This window comes from Camelus dromedarius, chromosome 30 (assembly GCF_036321535.1).
Source record: "Camelus dromedarius isolate mCamDro1 chromosome 30, mCamDro1.pat, whole genome shotgun sequence".
Lineage (NCBI taxonomy): Eukaryota > Metazoa > Chordata > Mammalia > Artiodactyla > Camelidae > Camelus > Camelus dromedarius.
The window spans coordinates 21,766,349-21,785,113 of record NC_087465.1 but is presented as its reverse complement, the minus strand read 5'-3'; the positions used below and the strand labels follow the sequence as shown (position 1 = coordinate 21,785,113).

At 42.1% G+C, this 18,765-nt stretch overlaps 1 protein-coding gene across 6 annotated transcripts in view; it reads right to left on the bottom strand.

The window, feature by feature from the left end:
- Window positions 1-18,765, bottom strand: part of WWP1 (WW domain containing E3 ubiquitin protein ligase 1) — an 86,084-nt gene that overhangs the window by 2,753 nt on the left and 64,566 nt on the right. For 5 of the 6 annotated variants that reach the window (XM_031441395.2, XM_031441396.2, XM_064480922.1 and 2 more), the window contains 7 exons: window positions 16,144-16,303; window positions 12,453-12,586; window positions 12,221-12,361; window positions 11,396-11,516; window positions 6,693-6,797; window positions 4,210-4,306; window positions 3,730-3,802 (listed from right to left, as the gene is read on the bottom strand). In XM_031441395.2, the coding sequence (XP_031297255.1) occupies window positions 3,730-3,802; window positions 4,210-4,306; window positions 6,693-6,797; window positions 11,396-11,516; window positions 12,221-12,361; window positions 12,453-12,586; window positions 16,144-16,303 (831 nt within the window). Of the gene's footprint in view, window positions 1-3,729; window positions 3,803-4,166; window positions 4,307-6,692; window positions 6,798-11,395; window positions 11,517-12,220; window positions 12,362-12,452; window positions 12,587-16,143; window positions 16,304-18,765 lie in introns of all 6 variants that reach the window. The other variant, XR_010378493.1, reaches the window with a different exon arrangement.

Sequence of the window (18,765 nt, the reverse complement as noted above, 5' to 3'; positions counted from 1 at the left end):
TGAAAACATGTACAACAAGGTTCTAAGACTTTAGCCATTACGTTTTGTGCTGGTTTACAGAGGGACAAAGACATACTAAAATCTGTTCGTCTTCGAGTACTTACTATGTGAATATCACAGTACTGTCTTAATTTTTTTTAGCTTTTTAGTTCCAGCTCTGAGTAGAATTTGCTACTTCTACTTTTTTATATATAAAAAGGGAAGACACCAACACACTCATGGGCTCTAAGGGAACAGAGCCTTACTGGCCTGCCATAGCACTGTGTAGAGCCGGACACCCCCCTGCCCTGCGGATGACAGCAGAATGGCCCGACCTTAGAATGGTCAACGCTGCTTTCCCCACAGATTACAGCCCTGCTCACCACAGTCACTACTGGAAAACTCAAGTCTTTCTGGGTCATCTATTTTCATCTAGATTCTCATCCCAGTACTGATCAACTCTATTTCCTCTGATCTGACTTAAGTCCCACCTGGGGGAGGGGACAGCTCAGTGGTAGAGCGCGTGCTTAGCATGCACGAGGTCCTGGGTTCAATCCCCAGGACCTCCTTTAAAAATAAATCCCCACCTGACTCCGCCATCTCAGAACTTTCCAATCCATTGGTTTGAACTCCTGCTTTATGATTTGTAGGCTTCTCTAACCTTACCAATTCCTCTTAACTGAAACCCAGCTAGTCTGAAACATACCATTTCCTCTGCAGCCAGTCAAAACTCCCTCCTCTTAGGGAGACACAGTCGAGCTATGCAAACTTCCTTCTTCCACCGTCAAGCTGACCGTGCCCCTGCAGCCACTGAAAGCTCTGGCACCCACTTCTCAGTCCTCCTCCCACCCACGTGCGTGACCTGCAATGCCAGGGCCTCGGGCTCTTGCCCTTCTTCAGTGACCTGTTTTGTCTACTTCACTGTTGTACCTTGAACCTTGTCATCACCCGTAAAGGAAATTACTAATTTAAATACTCTATTCTCTGACCATCTGTTCTTCCCAACTTACTTCAATTACAATGCCAACCTGTTAACCCATTACTTTCTCACCATCCTATCTCATCCTCACACTCCCCTCATCTTCACTTTTTACTTAATCCAAAGCCATCATAACTACTTTAGAGTTGTGGCCCACCGTTATAATCACTACCTTGCACATGCTTTTTAAATCCCTGTTTCCCTTGTTGAACTTAAACTCAAACTCTGAATGAATTCCACCTTCTTTCTCGTTCCTTGTTCCTTAACAGTTGAAAATCCCTGTGGGGGGTCCTACAACTAGATAGATTAGTGTCACTTCAGAGGAGCTACCAGACCCAATGGGCAAGCCAATGCTGCCCAGCATTCTTAGCCGTATTTCTCTAGTAAATAGTCGTCTGCTTCCTGACAACTCTCCCTTTCTTTCTCCTCAAAAGTTTTTCCTTTCTTCACTGTTAGCCAGTGACCTCACCTTATACTTTGCAAAAAAAGAAACCAACAGTTGATAACTCTATCTTCCCTTCACAAAATCTAAACCCTATCTGTAGTTTGCCCCCAGCTTTTCCTCCTCTTCTGTGAAAACAAAAGAAATGTCCTTGTTTTTATCAAAGGCCAGTTCCTTAACTCATCCTCAGAATCCCAAGTGTTTTCATCTTTCTCAAAGAATGACTTCCTTTGGTTATGAACTCTCTGCCCCCTGCCTCAGCCATCCCGCCTCTGCTGGATTCACTAGCTGAAGCTGCTGTTCTCCAATGTTTTTGGTCACAGGATCCTTTTTCACACCTATAAACATTGAGAAGTGCAAAAAGCCTTTGTTCATGTGAATTATATCCATTGATATTTACCATAAGTTAAAACAAACTGAAAAATAAGTTTATTTTAAAATAAAATAATCTTACTTTTATTAAAAAAAAAAAGACTTCAAAAAAGTAGTGCTGAACAGCTTTGTTTTCTATTTTTGCAAATCATTTTAATGTCTGGCTGAAGAGCAGGCATCTGAATTCTGATACCTATGTGTGTGTTTTTTCTGCTACACTATGTTGTTTTGGGTTAAGTATATGAAAACTGTCCCCATACAGACATGCAGTTAGCAAACAGAGATGGACTTGAGTCATTTTTTTCAGATAATTGTGGGTATTATTATTCTATGATGATGTACTAAATTTTACAAGGTTACACATAATATGGATTTTGAAGTCATGTCAAAGAACCTTTGTACTCATGTAAAATCCACTGGTTTATTCTGCACTCTGAAAGGATGTTTTACCCACACGTGAGTTGGTAACCTGATGCACTGGTCATCTGGAAATACCAGCTCACTAAGTTCCAGAGGATTTCCAGATGCTGAAGAAAGTCACATTTGCTAGTAACACCACCAGTCTCCTCTGCGAAGCCTTGGGAACCTGTCAAGCTCATCATGGTATAGCCAAGTTTTCCACAGTTCTGCTTTTTGCATGAAACCTCAACTTTTCTCATTGCCAACAAATGCTGTTTTCCCTTGAAGTGAAAACTCACTTCATTATTTTTCAAGAAAATGTCTGCCTAATACCTAAGTCCGAATAAACAAGTTTGTCTGTCATTCTTTCAAAAAGAGAGTTCCATAAAAAAAGCAAGCTGTTCAGCTTTCAACTCAAACAATTGCCTCAGGGCGTCCCCTCAAGACAACCAGCAGAGGGCTGTACACACACTTCCATTTTGTCATCCAGAATATTAAAAAGCTACATACTTAAAGCATCAAGATTTAATAAAGTTAATAATTTTTACTACTTCATAGAGAACAACCTTCAATAAGCCTCGTTTTTGTTTGTGTTTTAAACTTCAGATGTGCAGTGTTGAAGAGCAGAGACACAGAGAGACCGCACTTTGCTGCCACTGCCTTGGCTTGCGCTGCGTCCACAGTTCTACCCGCCACTGCTCTGGCACCTTCAGTGCAAATGTCAAAACAATAAGAAGGCAAAAAAAATGGCTTGGTATGAAAATAGTTCTGACCTCCTGAAAGAACCGTGCACCTCACTGTAAGCCATCACCATCCTCTGCCTGGACACTGTAGCAGTTCTGTAACTCACCTCCCTGCGTTCACTCTCCCCTCTGTTGCCGGAATGACTTTTCCTGGATCTTATTTGCTATTCAAAACTCTTCAAAGTCTTCTAATTGCCCTTAGAATCAAATTCCTTATAATAGCCAATAAGGCTCTACATAATACAGCTTCTGCCTACATTTCCAAATTCTTTTAATCCCCCCTCTCCATTCACACCACGTCCTTTATTTTCTTGAAAAATGATTTCTTACTTCAAGGTCTTTGGACATGACCCTGTACACGGAACACACTTCCCCCTTTCTTCCACCGCACGCTGCTTATCAACATCACTCTTTCCAAAAAACCTCTCTGAGCACCTAATCTATTATTACAGCGCTGTCCTGAATTCCTCTGAAGGATTCCTAGAATTCGCAAATAGTTATTTGTTTACCTGTTTGTCATTTGTGCTCCCTCCCCAACGGAGAGCAAACTTTGTCAATAGTAGGGAGCACTTCAATCTTATTTTTGTTGAATCAATGGACACATTTCTCAAGTATCTGTATTAACCAACTAGAAATCATTCTAAAGTGTTCAGTTATAGAATACTATATTAATCAGCCTGTTCTCAAAATTGAAATTCTGACTACTTTTAATGAATAAATAATTATAGTTCATCTTATGTAAAACAAAGAAAAAAAGAAAAAAAAAAAAAAAAAAGACTGGCTTTCACCCTGCTATTTAAAATTCTTGAACTTACCATGTGTGGCTTCTTGGTAACCAGGTGTCTTTGCCAACTTTTTCAACGCAAAATTTTTGAGGCCCATTACTTCCTAAACCAGGAAAATAAGACAAAATTTATCTGATCCTTTAAACTTTGGTTTTGATAAATAGTCAAGTAAGAGAACATGCCACGCGGTCACACAAAGGACACAATGAACTACAATGTGGGCTGCTGCTCATGGCTGCCGGAGCCCCAGCAGTGGGAACTGCAAAGCAGAAGGCGGCTGTCCCTGCACAATCCTCCCCCTCACAGAGCCAAGGCCAGGCAGCCCACGCGAGCGGACTTCATTTTCGTCTTACAAACGTATTTGATATTAACCATTAGTCTGCCTGTCTTCTGGCAGACACCCTCCACAGAGCACAGAAGCACAGTTCTTAGGTTCAAGCCGCTGTGTGTCTAAAGGCCATGATTACCACAAACTTATGTGGGGAGGAGCTGCAGTGAGACCGCGGTTACCCATGAGCTCGGCGAATCCCCCAAGCGGCAGACGGCAGGTGCCCGTGACGAACTGCAGGAGCCGCATTCTTACTTCGTTGTCCGTCTCCTTCACAAACTGCGGAACAAAATCACATCTACTTCAGTATCAAATACGCACTAGGTTATCTTCAATGATGAAAACAATAGAGACTTAAATTATTCTTAAATTTCTTCCAGAAAAATCAAGAATTTAACTTGAAGAATAAGAAATTTAACACTGAAATTAGGTGTAAAACATGTGATAAGAAGAGGCTGCTGTGTTTATCATTTCTTAGGGCCGGGCGCCACGCTAAGTACTTCCATTATTCCTCAGGATTACACGTAGGCTGGCCGCTGTCATCAGTAAGTGCATCTGAGAGAGGAAACAGGGGCCTGGGAAGGCTGGCACTTGTCCGAGGTCGGGCTGTCAGGAGGGAAGCCGGGCAGACGCGGCCCGGCCGCACAACGAGAGCTGCCGTCGTGGACGGCTCCCGCCACGCGCTGCACCAGGCGCTTCTTGAGCATCCAGCCCTCACAGTAACAGCGAGACGGGGGCTGTCGTCAGCATCCCCACCATCCATGGAAGGAAGCGGAGGCCCGGAGGTGAAACAGCGTGCCCCTCTCAAACGGCTAACAGGTGGCAGAGCTAACACCGACACTCGGGCCTGGGTGAGCTCTAACCACTGCCATCCTGACCGCCGTGAGCTGCCAAAGAGGAACGGGCAGCTCCCAACTGCCACTCAGTAGCCTGTGGTATTTCCTTCCCTTAAACACCATTTCCCAATTCTGTTCTTCAGACTTGAAAACCTAAAGTACACATTCTTCTAAAAATATCTAGTTCACTGACTATCTCTTTTCTAAGAGGGACATAAATCAATAATACGAAATACGGATCTGAACTGGTCTGAGTATCTCAGAAGGCGAGGAACTTAGGGAAGCCTGAGAGTAGAAATGTATCTTAAAAACAGGGACTAAACTTGAGCTAAGGACAAGACAAAACGTGGTGCTGATCACGACCAAAAGTGTGTCCACCCAGAACTGTGCTGACACACCTATTTCGTCAAGACAAAGAAACAGAGCATATTACCAGGTCTGGCATAACCTCACCACTTTCCCTCAAACAAACCCAGTTCAGAAACACACCTATTCATTTGGATTTTCACGACCCAAAGCTTCTGCTCCTCAGGGATACAGACATGAACGTCTAAATGGAAAGTCGGGGACCACGAGGAGGAAGGATGCTGGTCAAGAGCCTACAAGGGAGGAGTACGGACACCCGCACACACTCTGTGAGGCGGTTCTGATGTTTCAGGCTTGAAAGTGGGCTCATTCCTGCCTTTTAGTTTGTTTATTATTTTATAATAGGGCAGTCCGCACGTGCACGGTGCCTCCGCTGTCAGCTCCCCTGCCAGCTGCCAGCGCGCCGTCCCCTCCCCAGGCTGCATTCGTGCCCTAGCTGACTCTGTGCACAATATGTATTTTCCTTTTAACCAAATACCATCATATTACACACACCTTCCTTTTCCTCTTAATATTGTACTACAACATTCTTCTCTAATATTTTTGTTAATTTGTGTTAAAAAAAAAAGAATGATGACAAGGTACAGAATTATAGAATGGATATATGACAGTTTACTCAGTCACCCCACCCTATGACATTTAGGTGTTTCTAGTGTCCATTAGCGCACCAATAATGCAGCGATAAACACTCCGGGATGGGCCGTTCCGCATATATGAAGTGTACCTAAAAGATACATTTCTAGAAGTGTCCACACTTCTTTAAAGTATGGAGCAATAAACATGACACATCCTTATGAGAAGGTGCAACTTTTGGAAAACCTTTCCATAATAATACAAAAACCCAGGCTGTTCACCTGAAACAGTTAAGTGTGAGTAAACCAGAAGTTCAGTTAGTAAGTTGCTCAAATGAGTTGCAATGGGTAAATTTATGTGGAGAATATCCCTGGCCCAGAGATTTTAAATTCTCAAACACATGAACACCAAGAAAAGAAAGAAAGGAGAGAGAGAGAAAGGAAGGTGAGAAGAGAAGACGGAAAAGAAAAAAAAAGAAGAAAATAAAGTCACTCTTGGACATTATCCTCTAAATTTTTCTAATTTCTTAGCATATTATCACATTTAGAGGAATTAAGTATCTGCACTCATTTTCTCATTAAAAACATACTCCCTCCTCATTTACTTCTAGAATTAAGTAGAATTTGTGGACTACTTTCATAATACGAGAAAAAATGCTGTACTTACAACTATTACCATTAAACTGTGGCTTAGAGAAGATGGTCATTTACCCTTTCATGTAGGAAACAAGCAAGCAGGCGTTCACACTCCTACTTCTGACTTAAAATTCAAAGGCTAAAAACCACATCCCAAAGCAGTCTCAATTTAAAACACAGACTGGTTTTAAATGACAGTTGCATTAGAAAACATTTTCTTTGGGTACTTTCCTTTAAAAAGATAAAAGCAAATACCTGCCAGAACCAAATGATCTGCTTGCTGTTTCTCGTGTAATGCCGGTACACGGTGTTCCTCTGCCAGTCCGCCAGGTCCACCTCCTGCATGCCGCACAGCATGACCTGGGGAAGGAGCGCACGGTGGGCCGCGGCGCAGACGCAGGGAGGGCAGCGGCTCACGCCTGAATCTGCTCGCGTCCAGCTGGGCACACGCACGGTCCTGGGAACGGCCGTGCACAACTAACCGTGATCACAAAAAGCCAGTCTGACAACACGCGTGACAGTTCAGCACGCAGGATTCTTCAGAACTTATCTTACCCACGTTTACTGAACGTAAACTGAAAACACTGAAAGTAACTATTCTCCAAGAAAAACAATAGCTGGGCCAAAACGGATGCACTCTTTCTTAATACCTCTTTTTACTACAAATATATCCCAAATTAGTATCCAAATTATTAAGTTTCAAACAAATTTCTGGTTCTTCTTTTTTCAATCTATGCTATCTTATCTACTTAAAATTAAAAATATACTAACTTCCTGTTGTTAGTCACTTATCTAGGCTTCGAGAATTAAAATATTCTACATGTGAAATTTTCAAATAACCTTTGTTTCTTATATATGGGATGAAAACTATTTTGGGCATAATAAATGGTATAACAACTTATTTCTCACAAATCAACTATGATCTGTAATCTACATACGATAAGATGTATTTTAAGTACAGAGTTAGGTGAGTTCTGACAGATGCATACACCTGTGGAACCACCTCCATAATCGAGATGTAGGGTGTTTCCATGTGTCCCCTGTCGCAGTTATAACCATCATCCTCACCTTGTGCTCTAGGTGATCAATGATTTCGCCACAGATAAGATTTCTGAGAATATCCTGTGTACTGCACACCCACCCGCCCCCTTTTCTGTTTTCTGTTTCCACTCAGCACAGTGTTTACGAGCTTCATCCACGTTGTTATGGGTACCGGTACTTTCATATTGCTAAGTGGTATTTTGTCATAAATACACAACAATTTATTTATCCATTCACTTGTTGATGGACAGTTAGATTACTTCAGATTTTTAACTTGGATGAATAAAGTTGTGATGAACATTTATCGAAAAGTCTTTGTGTAAATACATATTTCATTTCACGCGGGCCAACACCTACTTGTGCAGCTGCTAGGGCATAAGGCTGATGTATTATGTTTAACATTGTAAGAAACTTCCAGCACTATCCCAGAGTGGTAATTTATTTAGTTTGAATGTGCATCTCCCCAGCGACTAATGAGCACCTTTCTTGTTTACGCACCATCAGTGTAGCTTCTTTTGTGAAGTGAGTCTTTGCCTATTTAAAAAAAAAATGAGTCTTTTTACTGAGTTATGAGTTTTTAATATATTCTGGATAGAAGACCTTTGTCTCAAGAGTTTCTCCCAGTGTGTAGGGTGCCTTTTCATTTACTTAACAGCATCTTTTGAAGAGAAGTTTTTAGTTTTGATGAAGTCCAATTTATCCTGTGTGGGTGTGGATGTGGGTGTGGGTCTGTGTGGTCTACTGCTTTTTTACATTTTCCCTAAGACACGTCTGCCTACCCTAGGATTTTTCTACTTAGCTTTCATACTTATGTCTATAATTTATTTTAAATTAATCTTTGTTTATGGGCTCAAGCAGGGGTCAAGGTTAATTTTCTTCCATAAGAATATCCAGTAGATCCAGCACCATTTGTTTAAGACTTTCACTTTCTCCAACAAAATCTTTTCATGCAAATCAATTGACAATATACACGTGGGCCTATTTCTGGACTCTCTGGCGTCCCACTAATCTATTTGTCTGTCCTTTCACAAATACCACACTATCTTAAATCCTATGGCTTAATAGTAATTCTTGAAATCAACTTCCTACAAGTTTGCCCCTTTACAAGATTGTTTTGGCGAATCCAGAGCCTCTGCATTGCCTTGAGTTTTAGAAGTAGCCTGTCAATTCCTATAAAAACTTTTGGTGGGACATTGACTGGGATTGTGTTGAATACACAGATCAGTTTGGGGAAAATGGACATATTTACAATTCTGATTCTTCCAGTACATAATATGGTACATCGCTCCATCTAGTAAAGTCTTCTTTAATTGCTGTGAGCAATGTTAAGTTTTTAGTTTAGAGGTCTTGCACATCTTTTGCTAAATGTTCCTTTTTTTTTTTTTTTTTTGACGCTTTAGTCCAATTTCAAAATGTCTGTTGCTAGTAACACAAGATATACAATAGATATTTTTAAATTACTGCCCTTGTAGCCTATGGTCTTATTAAATTCACTCTATTATTTCTAGTAGTTTCTTGATAGGTTCCTTAGGATTTTCTAAGTTGACAATCCTAACTTTTCAGTCTTTATGCTTTTTACTCCTAACTGTTGCCTTGTGGCACCGGCTTGGGAATCCAGGGCAATGCAGAGCACAAGTGGTGAGGGTGGGCGTCTCTGCCTTGTTAGCCAATCCCGATGAGAAATGCTCAAGGTATCACCTTTTAGAATGATGTTATTAGGGTTTATTTTTTTTCTTGATGCCCTTTATCAAACTGAGAAAGTTACCTTCTGTTCCTAGTATGATAAGCGTTCTTTTATAAAGAATGACTGTTCTATCTTCTTAAAGTTAAAACAGATTTTAACCTGTAAAAAGGGACATGATTATGAATAACCATTATTTCGGAGAATGGTGTGAGTCGCCCTTATTGTGGTATTATTCATAGTTAAGAGAGACAATGCAGGGAGTAAGAGAACAAGAGGACTAAAAATCATGACAAAGTGAAAAAAAAATCTGTTTCCTCACAGCTCTGTATTATGACCTAACAGCAAATCAGTAATAAATAAGGGCTTTAGTCTCCTTACATGTGTAAAGAAGTTATATGGCCAAACTATTTCACAGGGCTCCATACGAGGGGAGCAAGCCTGGCAAGGGCTCACATTAAAGTGTGCCCCTGTCACTGTCCTTCTCGGTCTCCTGTTTCAGTTTCGTAGCTGCTCTCACGTCAGGCTCCCGCCATGACAGCCCTCTGTCACCGAGTGGGCCTCCAAATGGGAGGTCTTAATTGGGGCTATGAAATATTTTAGGTGAATGCATTTTGAGGACACAAAATGGTTTAATTTTCTTCAGATTCTTAATGAAGTTGGTGATTAAAAATGATCAATGATTAAAAAAGCTCTAAAAATATCTTCTATTCAATGCGTTTCTGCTCATTTGTGTAAGCAAGCTGTAAAGAAAAGATGTTAAGTTTTACAGGGAGTCTCCATGTCACGAAGTCTCAGTCTGGATTTTCACATACTTTCCATGTCAGAGTTTCTAGAAGGCTAATTTCTACATAGGAATATTACTCTATAAAATTTAAAATGCTAACTTTTCATATGCACATTAGATTACATGAATGAATCAAGTTTCTTAATAAAGGACCCAAGGCTGCTGAAGTTAAAATACTGCCCCCTAGAGGAGGCGGAGAGGAAATGCAGGCACCCTCTTAACACCCTGCCTAGTTCCAATCTGTATGGGGCAAGAAGACTGGGAATTCACAGTAACTAATCATTAGGGGAATACAAATCAAAACCACAGTGAGCTACCATCTCACACACATTAGAACAGCTATCTAAAAAACAACCAAACCAAAAAAAAAAAAAAAAAAAAAAAAGCAGAAAATAACAAACATAGGCAAAGATGTAGAGAAACTGAAGTCTTTACATTTTTGGTGAGAATGTAAAATGGTGCAGCTGCTCTGGAAAACAGTGTGGCAGTTTCTTGAAAAGTTAAACAGAGAATTACTGCATGATCCAGCAACACCACGTCTGGGTGTACACCCAAAGCAACTGAAAGCAGGGTCTCAAAGAGGTATCTGCACACCCATGTTTACAGCAGCATTATTCACAACAGCCCAAAGATGGAAGCAACCCAAAGATCCATCGACTGATGAATGGATAAACAGAATGTGGTACAGACATACAATGGAATATTACTCAGCCTTAAAAAGGAAAAAATTCCTACACTTGCTACAATATGGATGAACCATGAGGACATTATGCTAAGTGAAGTAAGCCAGTAATACCAAGACAGGTATTGTATGATTTCATTTATAAGAGGTAACAAGAGTAGTCAAACTCAGAAGCAGCAAGTTGAACAGTAGCTGCCGGGGGCTGGGGAGGAAAGGGAAATGTGGAACTGTTTAATGCGCACAGGGTCCAGTTTTGCAAAATGAAAAAGTTCTGGAGATTGATTGCACAATAATGTGAATATAATTAATGTTATTGAACTGTACACTTAAAAATGTTCAAGATGGTAAATTGTATGTGTATTTTATCACCAAAAGAAAAAAAGAAGTCCTGATAAGCTTCTAACAATTCTAAATATGGTTAAGCATAGTAAAGACACCTAAAACCTCATGATTTAAAAATCTAATCTTTGGGACAACTCACTTACTAAACCAGGATTTCATAAAGTTTCCCAAATTACTCACAAGGTCGTGCTCACTCTAGGAATCCTGGCAGTTGGCACTGATTAACGACTTCGTGCTCACAACGTCATTACGTTTCAGAGAATGTAAGACCCTTACCCAGTGCTGGGGTTTTAATACCCCCTGAAGATTTGGATGAACGAGAGGACTGAAGATCGTGCCATGCATAGACATTCTTCTATACAAGCTTAAAAACAGTCCCTCCTCCCGTTAATGTTCCCTGTAACAGCAGAATAAAAGATCCTAACCTCCAATTCTTTTTCATCGAAGTACTGCAGCCACTGAAGGGGAACAACTTCATTAAAACCGTCGAGGAAAGCTTTGGTCTGTTCTTGCACTCCTCGAGAAAAACGCCACTCCGTCATTAAACTGAAAATGGAGACGGTATTTAAAAATAGGAAATTTGTATGTGAGGTAAAAAGGCTTAAAAACAACCAGCAGTTCTTAACCATCATTAAAAGAGAAGGCAAAGCAAATCAGTATGGTGTCTGGATCACAGAAACCAAGAGAAGAGCTTCCGAGCGGAGGCTGCGCTGAGCGCGCCTGGACGCGCAAGTGAGAGGGGGCGGCGGCGGCGCAGGGACCCGCACCTGCCGGCCGGTCATGGCGCGCCTCCGGCCAGCAGAGCGTCTCTGTCCCCTACCCTAGACACGAAGCATCTCCTCAGCCTTGCAAAGCCCCCTTTTTCAGCACCGATGTTCCCTGATTTCTGATCGGGACGGAGGTGGGACGCACACAGCAAGCGGCAGCGGGAAAGCGAAGGTCATTGCACAGTCTCCCTCAAGAACCCGGGCGCTGTCGGGAACTTCAATAAATGTCTATCAGGGCCAAGGGGAGTTTTGTGTTTGTTTCTGACTACAGTTGAATTTTTCAGCAGTGAAAATGAGCATGTTTATAAACTGAGAGGAAGACCAAGTAGAGAGAAAACAATTGAAAAGGAGTAAGTCAAGGAAGGAACGAATGTGGAGCATCTTCCCAGAGGAGCGGACGAGGGACAGAGGGACAGGGAGGTGGAGAGCTCTGACACGCTCCAGTGGTTCCAGAAACGCGGGGCGAGCAGCCGAGCACCTTACCCAATGTACTCATCCTTGTTCTCCTCCGTCACCAGGATATTGGAACCTCCCAGCTTCAAGTCATGTGAAGTGACTTTTCCCAAAATCTCCATGTCAACAGAGAAGTACATTTCCAAGCCACATTCTTCAATGTTGTTGTCTCTGGGTGACATAAACATACACCCACTAGTTAACAAAAGACATAAATTGGTTTCAAGAAAAAACACTTAATTGAAAGATAAAATCTTCAAACCTTATCCAGATAAGGGAGTTATAAAACTCAGTGTCAATAGATTCCAAATCCTTAATAGTCAGTTTTTTACTTAGCATGCGCTTGTAGAAGGGCAAAGAGAAGCCAGTGTCAATAAACTTCCCGTGGAAAAGCGCCTGCCAAGAAACACACACAATTTACTTGAAAACTTACAAAATAACCATTTTTTTATCCAGAGAACAATGATAACAGAGAAATCATGAGGCTTTATAGGCCAAAAAAAAAGCACTTAATAACTAATTGGCATAAATCATAAAAACTAAAATATTACGTAAAATGCAAGTATGAAAAACAAATTAGAGTTAAGACAGCTTCTCTTTAACCGAGGTCAAACACTTGACACTCACCTATCAGTGAGTGTAAGAGAGGATGACAGAGGAGCTTTACCAAACCCCCACTCTTTATTGGGATTATGTTTTATGAATTAAGTTAACCTCACCTGATGCAGAAATGAAAGAGTCTCGGGGCTCCCTGTGCAAGCGTCTGCAAAGACCCCTCCCCACTCCCTTCTTCCACAGTTGCCCAAGAGAGACTGAGGGCCAACCCCATCGTGCCTTTGCTCCTGTTCCCAGGAAGCCCCAGACCCCTCGGCACCTTGACTCTCCCCACCAAACTGCCTGTCCACCTCGAAATCTGATCCTGTGTCTCACACCTTCCCAAACTCTCAAACCATCTACGATGCTGTGCCCTCTGAAGTTCGTGATCCATCCTTAGCAAAATCCCCTGCATCCTCAGCTCTTTCCCTGAAGACCCTTTAGCATCATGCTCTAACAGAAATCTGGAATTTTTCTGAGGACTCTACTTCCCTTCAAATCTTCTCAGAGGAGGGGCCTTTTCTCTCCTACTCCCTCTTGTAGCCAGGCCTGGAAGTGGGGCGGGTGTTGCCTCCCATGACCAATTCCTCCACCCCAAACCCGTCCCGGCCTTCAAGCCCATGCCAGCCCACTACACCAGCGGCTCACCACCACAGCCATCCTTAGATCCCCGGGCTTCTTAGACACGACTATCACCAATCTGACGATTTCAACGTCCACGCTGATGATTCTTTAACCACCCTGGCTTTTCAGCCCTTTCCATGGCCCTAGCCTTTACTCTCGCTTCGCTGAACACTCTCCGCACTGCACCTTAGATACTGTTCGCAGCACTGACTGCGATTTCGTCACAAAATCCCTTTCAGACAGCACCTAATTTTGCAGCTCGCTGCCTTTAGCAGTAACACCAGCAATTTTTGACCCCACTGGGATCTAAAAAAAAAAAAAAATCCACGGAACCCATTACTTTATCACTGTCTCTCGCCCCTCATGGAGTTATTTCTCCCCTTACTCGGCTTGACTTCCATCGTCAATCATTAAAATCACTCCCTCGTACACCTTCCAGTCCTGCCTCCCTGGTACAAAGGCATATACTAAGATAATAGGGCTTTGCGTTGCTGGTAAAATCCAAAGCTGAGCTAAATACAACCGTCACCCCCCTCCACGCCTGTGCCTGGGCAGTGGAACACGCAGTGACGCATATGCACCCACGACGACCGGTCCCTGAGCAGCGGCCTCAGGCGGGAGCCCTGTGCCGCCCGGTTATCACACTTCCCACGGCTCTCATGCCCCCACTCTCTGGATGACTCTTCGCTCCTCAAATACCTCCTCACTCTGAGCTAAAGATCTTGCTTCCTGTTTCACTGACGAAGCAGAGTCATCATAAGAGAAACTTCGTGTGTTTCCACACATCTGCTCACTCACTACTGGCACCTGAATCTGCCCTGTGATGATGGAGAAGCTACCTGTTACCTCTGTCTGCACCACACAGAGCTCTTCCTCACTCTCCTACCCGGGGTCACTGCTCCCACATTCCTTACCTCTTTGACCTCATCAAATTCCTTCCTCTCTTGTTTGATCATCGTCGTTAGCATATAAATGTTTTATTCCCCTCCCCTGTTTGGGAGTAACCGACTCTGAGTTAATCCCAATTTCTCTGATTCTTACAGCAAACTTCTTTAAAAGATCTGTTTATATTCATCCATCTGTATTCATGTCTCCCTCCATTCTCTCTTGATTTCACTCCCATCAATCTTTCCTCTCCCCTGCTCCTGAATATCGTTCACCTGGCCAAACTGAACGGTTACTTTTCAGACCTCATCTTGCTCAACCTACCAGTATTTGATATGGTTGATCAATTCTTTCTTCTTGAAATGCACTTCCTTCTTCCTTGTCTTCTGGAAACCACTCTCATTTGATTCTCCTACCCCCTCCTCCTCCCTGGCTCTTCGGCTGGTTCCTTCTTACCTCCCTCCTTATAAGTGTGCTTCAACTTCTTCTCTGCCCACAGTCACCCTCAGACAATCGCACAGCCTAACCCAGATACCCCTCGGGGCAGACTTGTATATCCGGCTGGTCTACTTCTCCACTTGGATGTCTGCAAGCACCTTAAACGTAACAAAATTTAACAAGCCAAATCCCAATTCTTGACTCCCTCCACCCCCTAAATATGCTCTCACTACAACCCGGCCACCCGAGGAAAAGGCAACTGCGAGCAGGCACACAGCCCATCATTTTGGGGCCGTACTTGACTCTCTCTCTCTCACCCTGCATCTAAACCATCAGAAACCCTCTCAGCTCTACCTGCAGAACGCGTCCAGACTCCACAGCACTTCTCGCGAACCCCACTGCCGCGCCACCCAAGCCCAGGCCACCGCCACCTCTCACCCGGGTCGCCGCACAAGGTCTTCCTGCTGCTTCTGCTGCCTTCCTCTGCCCCCAGTTACTCTCTCTTCTGCACAGCAGCGGGGCGAGCCTGCTCAAAGCTAAGCCCCGTCGTGCTACTGAGATCATGTCACTCCTGTTCAACCCTTCAGTGAGCCCTGAAGGCCCCACGCAGTACCTCTCAACCTCACCTCCACCACCTCCTCTCCGATACACTGCTCCAGCCATGACATTTCATTCAGAAACGTCCTTCCATCCAAGAGTCTTTTGCTTGCTGTTCCCTGTGCCTAGAATGCTGTTCTCCCAAACAGCTGCATAACTCAACCCCTTGTTTTCTTGTTTCTGTACGCGTGTTACCCGTCGGAGGCCTCCTCTAATCACAGTGTATGAAAGGGCAGCACTCCCCTTCCCTCGGCACACACTGATTTCTTATTTGTCTCCCTCTCGTGGAATCCAGATCCCTGAGAACAGGGACTGCCTTTTTTTCATGGTTTCATCCATCTCATACTACGATGCCACAATAGGTGCTCAGTGAATTGCTGAGTGAATGAACAGATAATAAAGTGCAAATAAATAAAAGCAACCGCTTCTCAAGAAGACAAGAGTCTCACAAGGGCTTCTGCAGAACTCTGAAAAGTCCAAAAACATCAATCAAGTTCAATTATTACACAACTCAGACCTTCCTTTTATAGAAAAGGAGTCATGCTGTAATGAGGCTTAAATGAAAGGACTTTGAAAGACCAAGTGGCTACATCAATAACCCTCAGGTTCACAGTCTCGGTTTCATACAGGTACTCAAAAAATAAACTGTGTTTTGATAACTTCTCTAGACACACTTCCTTGGTAACAAAATTTGTGAACATCCACAACCAAGGATAATGTGTAGCTTTTTTTAAAGCCCTCTCTAGAACACTTTTGAAATAAGCAAAATTTAAATAAATAAATGAATAAATAAGCAACAGAAAGTCAGGACTCACCATAGCAATAAAGCGACCAATAAAACAGAAGTAGGAAAGGTGGTCTGGATTAATGGTTGATGCAGGATTTATCTGTAGACAATAATTGTTCTTGCCAGCATACTCAAATAAGCAATACATGGGGTTCAAAACTTCGTGTGAAAGTAAGAAAAACCATTCTCTATAAGAAAATAAGTCAACATTATTTTCAACAGTCATATATATATGTGTGAATTTAAAAATAGATCTTAAATTCACCCTTACATACCTCTGCTCAACAGCCTTTAACAACTCCGCCGTTCAGCCTCAGCCCCACACGACTACTACATCACCACACTGTAAGCTCCTCGAAACAAAAGCCACGTCTTTATATATTCTTTGTACCCTTAACTCTTATAGGCATTCTAGGACCTGTACGCAATGGGTTTTAGTAAGTGTTTGCTGCTGATACCGAAATGCATGTAGCACTGCTGCTATGGAATGGCTTTAATTTTATTGCCAATGCATTAAAAATGGAACTAATATTTTATAAGATGAAATCTTTAAATGTGATAGGCACTGTTTAACTTATTACCAGCTAGTCTGCCTCATTTCAAATTAAGTTCAATATAAAAAACCCAACTAGATAAAAGATTGGTAATTTATATTACAAAATAAACTCAATTCGCAAAAGATTCTCTTCAACAGCAATTTCTTCTAAAGCAAGGTTCTAAGCTCAAATGCCTACAGTGACCAGTAAATGAATACAGGGGGCTTCCTTCCCTACGTGGGTTCCCATTCTCTACTCAGCCGCAAGCCCCCTTTCCTCACCGTATCCCTGACCAAAGTTACCATCAGCTTTAAGGCAGAATTACTTCTGGGCATATAATCACAGTCCTCAGACAACTGGGCAGTAGTGGCACAAAGCGGAAGGAAGTGTATGTTTCCCTACAGGGAAAGCAGTTACTCTGGTTCAGCGACTGGCCGGGGGTGGGGAGGGCGGGGGTGGGGTGGGCAGGGGGGTGTTTTTAAAGAGAAACCAGAAATCTTGATTCTTAAGTATAATCTAGTGATCTTCTTTAATGTTGTCAAATAATGTAAAAAAAAAAAAATTTAAAACCACAATGTGGGCCAAAACTACGCAGGCTAGATCCGGCCTGGCTGCCCGTTTACAAATGCCTTCCTAAAACTTTTCAAATCCAATCCTGGAAACTGCCTGAAGGGTAAAGAGAGTCCCTACACAACATCAACTGAGAAATGATAAAAACCAATTTATAAAACGAAGTTCAGCCCCAAAACAGCAGCTGAACCAAGATGACTTCCCACTGTGATGAGGCTGAAGCAAGACGCCCCCAGAGAAGAGGACTGAACAGATCTACTGAGAACATGTTTAGACACAAAAAAACTAGAAATCAAATTCCCAGCTGCTGAAGATTACTTCTAGCAAACAACAGCCCAGGGAAAACCAAATACATTCAAACGGAGAATGACTACAACACATTTAACCTATACCCTGATACCAGGAAAAAATAAGGAAAAATTCTAACTAGCAAGAGGCAGAAGAGTTCACTTTCAATATATCCTTCTCTATATTCTCAAATGAAGAGATACAAGAGGTTGAAAAAATATTAGACAACAATGAGCTAGCAGAGCCTAGAGAAGAAAATGAAGAAAACAGTAAAACCACTAATGAAAAAATCACGTAAGAAGCAGCAAAACGCAGAGCAGTACTGCAAACAGTGACATGAGGATAGGTTTGAGAAAAACCAAGACAAAATAAAAAAGCACAAAGATACAGATGATCAGAGAAAAGATGACAGACATGTAAGACTGACAAAGGAGATTCCACATACCCATGACTGATGTTCCTGAAGAAAAATGGAACAAACGGAACAGAAAAAATATTCAAAGACATAATAGAAGAAAATTCCCCTTAAATTAAGGAAGATCTTAATATGTTCCCAAACAAAGATATAAAACAATCAACAATGAAATTAGTGAACTTCAAGGAAAAGGACCGTTTAGGTACCCAGAAGAAAAAAGTTTCCTTCAAGGGGCTCACCTCCTACTGACAGTGCTCATGTTCAGCCCCAGAGGCGAGTGGAGCAATGTCTACAGAGCACTGGAGAAACTAGTGCTGAGTGAGGAATTTATATCCAGTGCTGCTGTTTCAATACAAAAGCAACAGAAAACACATTCTCAAACACATGAAACTACAGGAATATATCACCCTTATGAACTCCTGAATAAACCAAAACCAATACGTGAATCAAAGTAAAGAGTTTGGGAATAAGAAAACCATGGTCTGGAGTAACTGACTATATGCATTAACACCATCAAAATATAAAACCCCAAACTGTTGAGGTGAGTAAGGGTTCAGACAAGAATGTGAATGTTATCAAGTCAGGTGCTGTAAAGTAATACCATGTTTCATTTCTAAGATGTATGTTTCTTTTTCATGTCTGAACTTTTCTGAAATTGGACAAGTCACAATAGATGTGGTATGAACACTCATTGTGATAAGTAGAGTTTCTTTTCTGAAAAAGCTTAATAAAGTTTTGGAAGAGAAAATATGTTATCATAATCAACTCTGCTAATTCCACATGTTTACTTCTACCAGTTGTGTCTAGTCCCACATCTCTCTTTAAAAGACAGTTGTATTAA